The sequence below is a fragment of the Mesoplodon densirostris genome, chromosome 11 (assembly GCF_025265405.1).
Source record: "Mesoplodon densirostris isolate mMesDen1 chromosome 11, mMesDen1 primary haplotype, whole genome shotgun sequence".
NCBI lineage: Eukaryota > Metazoa > Chordata > Mammalia > Artiodactyla > Ziphiidae > Mesoplodon > Mesoplodon densirostris.
This window is the reverse complement of record NC_082671.1, coordinates 67,506,863-67,515,980: the sequence shown is the minus strand read 5'-3', so window position 1 is coordinate 67,515,980 and position 9,118 is coordinate 67,506,863. Positions and strand designations below refer to the sequence as shown.

General features: G+C 42.8%; 1 protein-coding gene and 1 pseudogene across 2 annotated transcripts in view; both read left to right on the top strand.

Moving 5' to 3' along the window:
- Positions 1–81: 81 nt before the first annotated feature.
- The window catches only part of XRCC6 (X-ray repair cross complementing 6), a 30,457-nt gene continuing 21,420 nt past the window's right edge, over positions 82–9,118 (top strand). The window contains exons 1-5 of one of the 2 annotated variants that reach the window (XM_060112222.1): positions 82–168; positions 1,327–1,413; positions 4,096–4,208; positions 8,349–8,487; positions 8,744–8,998. In XM_060112222.1, coding sequence (XP_059968205.1) covers positions 1,335–1,413; positions 4,096–4,208; positions 8,349–8,487; positions 8,744–8,998 — 586 coding nt within the window. In that variant the 5' untranslated portion in view covers positions 82–168; positions 1,327–1,334. The remainder of the gene's footprint in view (positions 169–1,326; positions 1,414–4,095; positions 4,209–8,348; positions 8,488–8,743; positions 8,999–9,118) is intronic. The other variant, XM_060112223.1, reaches the window with a different exon arrangement.
- On the top strand, positions 540–1,006 carry LOC132499143 (small ribosomal subunit protein uS12-like; annotated as a pseudogene).

Genomic DNA, 9,118 nt, shown 5'->3' with positions numbered 1-9,118 from the left:
TCGGGACGGGTGTGGAAAGCTCCTTGCGGGAGTGGGCGTGTCAGCTGGACGCGAAAGGTGCGCGCTATGCGTGATGACGTAAGGGCGTTGATTGGGAGCGGGAGCCGGAGCCAGTACGTGTGCGGCGCCCTGCCTTCTGCCCAAATTGATCTCTTCATTGCGCTCAAGGTAGGTAGGAAGGGGGCTGAGTTTTGTGTTTGTTGCTCTCTGCCAGGGCTGGCTTCATTTTGCTTTGGCCACTCAGTCTTGCGCGTCCCCGTAGCCTCATCGTGGGGCAGCGTCAGCCAGAAGTGTGCGGAGCCGAGGGGTGGAGACGGCCTCTGATCCCTGTTCCTTCCTCCGAGGGGAGGCGCACCCGGCCTTGGAGGCCCACCTGCGTTTGGGACCCCACTGGGCATAGCTGGCTGAGGAGTTGGGGGAGATTTGGGGGCGGGATGAGGACAAGTGGGTCTGCTAAAGGGCACAGTACACTGGACCGGGAATCTCTCCAGTCCAGATGATGCCGGAGCTCTTTCGCTCAGGCCCGTGGCGCAGGCAGGATGGGCAAGTGTCGCGGTCTTCGTACTGCCAGGAAGCTCCGTAGTCGCCGATGAGACCAGGAGTGGCATGATAAACAGTACAAAAAAGCCCATTTGGGTACACCCCTGAAGGCCAACCCTTTTGGAGGTGACTCTCATGCCAAGGGAATTGTGCTTGAAAAAGTAGGGGCCAAACAGCCAAATTCTGCCATCAGGAAGTGTGTCAGGGTTCAGCTAATCAAGAATGGCAAAAAAAAATATCACAGCCTTTGTACCCAATGATGGTTGTTTGGATTTTATTGAGGAAAATGATGAAGTTCTGGTTTCTGGATTTGGTCGCAAAGGTCATGTTGTTGGTGACATTTCTGGAGTCTGCTTTAAGGTTGTCAGAGTAGCCAGTTTCTCTCTTTTGGCCTTATACAAAGGCAAGAAGGAAAGACCAAGATCATAAGTTTTGATGATGAAAGCACGATAGTAATAAATTTTCATATGCCGGATGATGCCGGAGGCGGAACTGGACCTCCAGGTCAGGCTGCCCCAGCACACCCGTCAGAGAGGTCATTACGGGCCACCAGCCCTGAATTGTCCTTAAGGGAAGCTAAGATGAGGCTATTTCAGGAATGACCCCCATGTCCTTTTACCTTGCATCTCAATTACCAAGCTCTCCAGGCAGCAGGATCCAGCATCCACGTTCCTCAGGAGTAACATGTAGCTTTTAAGACAGAACTCAAAGAAGCCTAGGGGTCGATAACTTTTAGGTTTAAATTTGGTTGTTACTGATCTCCACTTTCTTTCATCTTGTGAGCAGTAACCAACATGTCAGGGTGGGAGTCTTATTACAAAAATCAGGGTGATGAGGAAGAAGAAGATCAAGAGGAGGGCCTTGAAGCAGGTGGTAAGTGACTTTCATTAACATGTACCCTTGTGTGTGTGGAAGAAAGACTTTCCCTACCTATCTCTGCTGGGTGATCTTTGCTGTCTTGTGGTCCACGCTTCTCTCCCCAGAGAATCTCCAGTACTTTTCTCCCTTTGAACTTCACAGAGCTACCCTAGGCTCTTTTATTCAGGTCCTACTCTAGTCTATGGAACATTCCTAGCCTTAAACTTTTGCTGGGCACTGGTAGATTGATCTCCAATAAATGACCCTGAACATTGGTATCCTTTGTCACCTTAGGTGGCTCAGGTAAGACCCTTCCTCACCCAGGAAAGTAGTTTTCCTCATTCTTGGGCCTCAGTGTAAAAATGCTTTCACCCTTCAATAACTGCAACAACCAAAGAGTATACATAAGCAACACAGTTACAAGAGTCATTCCCTCACCTAACCTGCAGGTTTGGGAGTATATGTTCAGACAACACAGTAACACATAGGACAAAGGAAGAGAAATAAGGGGTGCCTGTACTCTACATACTGGTTAATTTAAGTCCTGGGTAGAAATTTTTAAAGTATTTTTATTTTTTAAAAGTGAGAAACATAGGAAATATAAAATATAAAACAGAATTCTGTAATCTATGTAATCTACCACCCTAACACAACCACTACTAGCATTTTGGCATTTTGCATATTTCCTTCATATATCCTTCTTTATACTTCATAACTATATATAGTTTGTTTTTGTTTGTATCTGATTTTTTACATGGTTGTAATCATAGTGCATATTTTTTTTCCATTTTAATTTACATTTTCAAAATTTACATCTTCTTCAAAAAGAATTTTAAACATATATACATAGTTTTGTGTTCTGCCTTTTTTCCTTACTGTATTATAGATATATCTCTCCATGTAACTGCAAATATAGCCTCTATAAATCATTTTAAATATGCTATAATTTGTTAATTCTACCTTCTGTTGGACATTTTAGTTTTCAGTTTCTTACTTTAATAAACAACATTGTGGAAATTTTTGCATAGGGTTTTTCCATATTTTATTTTCTTAAGATAGGTTCCTAAGAAGTAGAATTCACTGGCTCAAGGTAGAATTTTTGTTTAAGGCTCTTGACACGTATTGCTGTATTGCTTCAGAAAAGATGGGTAAATAAATTTATTGCATTAGGAAGCAGCATCGTCAAAAAGGGAGACAACCAGACACTATATGCCTTTTTATGAAAAACTCAACATCACCTATAATGTAATCATGCCAGAAAAAAAAAAAACAACAAAAAACCAAATCCGATGAAGCCTCTCTAGGTCCTTAGTAGAAAAGACAGAGGACGATGTTAATCTACACCAAAAGAATGCAGTCAGCAAAATCCAGAAGGTGGAAAACTATATGACATAATATACAGGTTTTTCAGCAAATAAACTATGAGTCAAAAGACAGAGGGGGTATCTACAGATTATAAGAGGCTTTAAACACTTTTTTGGGGAGCTTCCCTGGTGGTGCACTGGTTGAGAGTCCGCCTGCCAATGCAGGGGACACGGGTTTCGTGCCCCAGTCCGGGACGATCCCATGTGCTGCGGAGCGGCTGGGCCCATGAGCCATGGCCGCTGAGCCTGCGCGTCGGAGCCTGTGCTCCGCAATGGGAGAGGCCACAGCAGTGAGAGGCCCGCGTACCGCAAAAAAAAAAAAAAAAAAAAAAAAAAAAAACTTTTTCTTTTTTTTGAAGTCAAAACCAGTGTTTAGGAATGTTGGCTTGGATGATTATAAAGAAAAAAATGAAGTGATTACCAAAAGTCAGGATGGTGATTACTCTTGGGAGGAAGGTGGGTGTTAAAATTGGGAGGCGACCTGGAGAGGGCTTCAGGGGTGACTGGCAAGATTCAGTTGCCTGATGTGCATGGTGGTTTTAAGGATGTTCACTTTTTTTCTTTTTTTTTTGGCTGCACTGCGCAGCTTGTGGCTTGCGGGATCTTAGTTCCTTGACCAGCGATTGAACCCGCGCCCTTGGCAGTGAAAGCGCGGAGTCCTAACCACTGGCCCACCAAGGAATTCCCTAAGGGTGTTCACCTTAGGGAATTCCTCAGATTATAATTTTGCTTAATGGGCTTTTCTCTATTTGTTTTATTTTATTTTAATTCTATTTCTTAGAAGTTTTGGGGGTTTTTTTTGATATGCTTATGATGGAGGATTTATTTAATTAAATTAATTAATTAATTAATTTGGTTGTCCCAGGTCTTAGTTGCGGCAGGCAGACTCATTTTTTTTTTGGTTCGTGGGCCTCTCACCGTTGTGGCCTCTCCCGTTGCGGAGCACAGGCTTCGGACGCGCAGGCTCAGCGGCCATGGCTCATGGGCCCAGCCGCTCCACGGCATGTGGGATCTTCCCGGACCGGGGCACGAACCTGTGTCCCCTGCATCGGCAGGCAGACTCTCAACCACTGCGCCACCAGGGAAGCCCTGGCAGGCAGACTCCTTAGTTGCGGTTCACCAGCTCCTTAGTTGTGGCATGTGAACTCTTGGTTGCGGCATGCATGTGGGATCTAGTTCCCTGACCAGAGGTCAAACCCTAGCCCCCTGCATTGGGAGTGCGAGTCTTAACCACTGCACCACCAGTGAAGTCCCTCTGTTTGTTTTATATGAATAATAAACATGATAAATATGAAACAAGGGCAAACATTTCCTTCTATTTTTTTCCCCATAGGAGATTATAAATATTCAGGAAGAGATAGTTTGATTTTTTTGATTGATGCTTCTGAGGCCATGTTTGAAACTCAGGATGAAGATGAGTTGACTCCTTTTGACATGAGCATCCAGGTAAGACTACCTTTCATTTAATTAAACAAACAACAGAAAGTATCAACACCACTTTTAAAAATGTCCCTGGTGGCACAGTGGTTAAGAATCCGCCTGCCAATGCAGGGGACATGGGTTCAATCCCTGGTCCAGGAAGATCCCACATGCCACGGAGCAACTAGGCCCATGTGCCACAGCTACTGAGCCTGTGCTTTAGAGCCCCCAAGCCACAGCTACTGAGCCTGTGTGCCACAACTACTGAAGCCCGTGTGCCTAGAGCCTGTGCTCCACAACAAGAGAAGCTACTGCAATGAGAAGCCCGCGCACTGCAACGAAGAGTAGCCCCCGCCTGCCGCAATTAGAGAAAGCTCACACGCAGCAACAAAGACCCAATGCAGCCAAAAATAAATAAATAAATAAACTTAAAAAAAAAAGAGTAGCAGTGTTGGAGAACAGGCCCATTTTATTTTGGGTTTGAACTTCCGACCCTGGGACTACATTGCTCCTACCTTCTGTGTTAGCCCTGGTAGCAGAAGTGGGCTCCTCTTCCTATAGAGATGTCAGTGTAAAAGAAGGAAGGAAGTTCCAGCTATTATGGTGTGGAAATGAGTCCTTTTGTAGTTGAGTATTACCTGTGGTTGAAAAAGATTATTACAACAAAAAGACAAACAACCCAATTTAAAAATGGTCATAAAACTTGAATATACATTTCTCTAAAGATGTACAAATGGCCAAAAGCACATGAAAAGATGCTCAATATTTTTAGGTATTAGAGAAATACAAATCAAAACCACAATGAGGTATCATACCCACCCACTAGGACTGCTGAAATTTACAAAAAAAAAGAAAAAGGGACAATAAGAAGTGTTGACAAGGATGCAGAAATTGGAACTCTTATACATTGTCGGTGGGAATGTGAAATGGATCAGCTGCTGTGGAAAACAGTTTGGCAGTTCCTCAAAGAGTTAAACGTAGACTTATTATATGACCCAGCAGTTCCCCTCCTAGGTGTTTACCCAATAAATAAAAAACAGCTACTCAGATCTTGATTCTGCCACTTATAAACTGTATGATATCGGAAGAGTTGCTGAAGCTCTTGATATCTTTTCTCATCTGTAAAATTGAGATAATAATAGTGCCTACTTTGGGCTTCCCTTGTGGCACAGTGGTTAAGAATCCGCCTGCCAATGCAGGGGACACAGTTTCGAGCCCTGGTCCGGGAAGATCCCACATGCCGCGGAGCAACTAAGCCCGTGCGCCACAACTACTGAGCCTGCACTCTAGAGCCCGTGAGCCACAACTACTGACGCCCGCGCACCTAGAGCCCATGCTGCGCAACAAGAGAAGCCACCACAGTGAGAAGCCTGTGCACCGCAACGAAGAGTAGCCCCGGCTTGCTGCAACTAGAGAAAGCCTGTGTGCAGCAATAAAGACCCAGTGCAGCCAAAAATAAATAAATGAATAAATAAATTTATTAAAAATAAAAAAATAATAGTACCTACTTTGTCAAATTGTTATGAGGATTAAATATTTTTATTTTTTAAATTGAGGTATAATTCACATAACAAAATTAACTATTTTAAAGTATACAGTTTTAAGGTATTTAGTCATTCATGTCATGCAATAATCACCACCCCTATCTCATTCTAAAACTTTTTAAGTGGATATACAAAATGTTTATATATACAGTAGAATATTAGTCATAAAAAGGAATGAAGTAGTGATACATGCTACAAGGTGCATGAACCTTGAAAACATTACATTAAGTGAAAGAAGCCAGGCAAAAGGTCACATGCTGTATGATTACATTTATATGAAGTATAGAATAGATAATCCATAGAGAATGCAGGTTGGTGGTTACCAGGGGCTGCAGGGGAGGGAGCAACTGCTTAATTGGTATGGGGTTTGCTTTTGGGATGATAAAAATGTTTGGGAACTAGATAGAAGTGGTGGTTGCACAACATTGTGAATGTACTAAATTGAACACTGAACTGTTCACTTAAATGATTAATTTTGTTATGTGAATTTTACCTCAATTAAAAAGATTACTATTTCTTCATAGAGAAGAAGTTTTAAGGATTTATTGTACATCTCATTTCTCATATTTTTGGAGTTTGGAACCAAACAGAAGCTTCTCATGTCCTAATTTGTACACAAACAGTTCTTGCAATTGACAAGTCAGAATATCTTGCATCTAAAAAAAGAATTAATAAAAACAATTCTTAACTTTAAAGCAGTGGTTTGCAAACTTTAACCTACATCAGAATCACCTGCAGGGCTGTTGACACAGATTGCAGGGCCTTACCCTGCAATCAGAATTTCTGATTCTATAGGTCTAGAGGAGGGACCAAGAATTTGCATTTCCAACAGAGCTCCCAGGTGACGCTGATGTTGTTTGAAGATCACTCTTTGAGGAGCACTGCTTTAACCTTTTTTGGATCATGGACCTCTTTTTTTGCGGTACGCGGGCCTCTCACTGTTGTGGCCTCTCCCGTTGCAGAGCACAGGCTCCAGATGCACAGGCTCAGCGGCCATGGCTCACGGGCCCAGCCGCTCTGCGGCATGTGGGATCTTCCCGGACCGGGGCACGAACCCGTGTCCCCTGCATTGGCAGGCGGACTCTCAACCACTGCACCACCAGGGAAGCCCCATGGACCTCTTTGAAGATGTGATGAAGGCTATGTACCCTCTCCCCAAAAAGATACAGTTCTACATGTAATTTGAAAGGGTTCATGAAATGCTAACGCCTAGAGAACCCAGAAGCAACTGTAGTATTATGTAGTGAATAAGTGAAACATTCACTGATGAACATAATGTGTTTGATAAGGAGCAATGAAAATACATTTTCTAAAATTCTATTTTAGTTTGTGTGTATGTGTCGGGGGGAGGGGTGTTCAATCGTAGAACCTAAAGAAGCCCTCACTGGGACTTCCCTGGCAGTCCAGTGGTTAAGACTTCCACTGCAGGGGGCACAGGTTTGATCCCTGGTCAGGGAACTAGATCCTGCATGCTACAACTAAGATCTTGCATGCCGCAACTAAAGATCCCGCCCGGCGTAGCCAAATAAATAAATAAATATGAAAAATAAATACATAAATAAATAGAAAGAAATGATTGCTTGCCATGAAGATAACTGTCAATGACTAGACATACCATAAGTTCTACATTTAAGGAGAGAATTGCTATGGAGGAAGGCCAGGTAGAGTCTCAAGCAGGATATGGAGGGGGGTCACCATGGTTGGTTTATTCCTCAGCTTTGCAGAATCAGAAACTTAATTTTGTCAGTACCCCCAGAATTATAGGCCACCAGGACTGACCACTTATGAGACACTGATTTACTGGATATGGCTTTAGTTTATATTTCCTGGAATACTGATGTGTTTAATTGTATAATTAGGCAAATTTTATTTCAAAAGTTGCTTTTAGTAGGTATAGATTTATTTTCCATTATTTATTAATGTCACACATACTAACATTCACTTAAACCTTTTATATATGTAATTATTTTATATATGTAAATTTTGTTTCTTGGTATCAAGCTACTTGAGGAAAAGAGACTTCCCTGGTGGTCCAGTGGTTAAGACTTCGCCTTCCAACGCAGGGGGTGCAAGTTTGATCCCTGGTCAGAGAGCTAAGATCTCACATGCTTTGGGGCCAAAAAACCAAAACATAAACAGAAGTAATATTGTAAAAAATTCAATAAAGACTTTAAAAATGGTCCACATTAAAGAAAAAAAAAAAGCTCCTTGAGGAATGATCAAATGGCCTGTTCAAACTCAGCCAATTAAGTAAGTGACATCATTGGGACTGAAATCCAGGTTTTCCGATTCTAGTGCTGGGCTTTATTTTTATTTCCCTATAGCAGAGTTTCCTTCCTGAGTATATACATGTTTTGAATTTTCTGATTTCTTATTGTAGGGACTGCTTATATGTCTGTTGTATACTTAACCACACTTTGCTTTGTGTTATACATAATATAAATGACCATCACCCTCACTGGATTATGAGTTTCCTGAAGGTAGGGGTCATGCCTTACTCTAATGCCATGACAAGTTCAGCAAATATATATTGAGTGCCCTACTATGTGTCAGGCACCTGTGGAGCTTAAGTTTAGTGGTACGTAGTTAAATATTAATAGAAACTTTATGTTTGTTTTTTCAGTGTATCCGGAGTGTATACACCAGTAAGATCATAAGCAGTGATCGAGATCTCTTGGCAGTGGTGTTCTATGGTACCAAGAAGGACAAAAATTCAGTGAATTTCAAAAATATTTACGTCTTGCAGGAATTGGATAATCCAGGTCAGTAGTATTCTAAGATCAGCTTTTCCCTTACGTGAGAAGGTCACTAATGTGCACAAAGAGGGATGTGGAGAAGGAAGCGGATAACATCTTGACCGGGAGTATGCTTTCCTGCACAAGGGGGTTCTTACTGGGGTGTAGACTTTTGTTATGTGGGTTAAACAGCTCTGGGTGAGAAAGAGCTTCTGTTAGTCTTGTAAAACACTGACGCTGTTCCGACTTTTCTGCCCATTTGACTCCCTGTCTCTCTGATCAGGTGCTAAACGAGTGCTAGAGCTTGACCACTTTAAGGGGCAGGAGGGGAAGAAACATTTCCAAGACCTAATTGGCCATGGATCTGACTACTCCCTAAGTGAAGTACTGTGGGTCTGTGCCAACCTCTTTAGTGATGTCCAGTTCAAGATGAGCCATAAGAGGATCATGCTTTTCACCAATGAAGATGACCCCCACGGCAATGACAGTGCCAAAGCCAGCAGGGCCAGGACCAAAGCTGGGGATCTCCGTGACACAGGTCGGCATTCCCCTGTTCTTTTATTTTATTTCTTTGGCCGCATTGTGTGGCTTGTGGGATCTTAGTTCCCCGACCAGGGATCGGACCCGTGCCCCCTGCAATGGAATCGAGGAGTCTTAA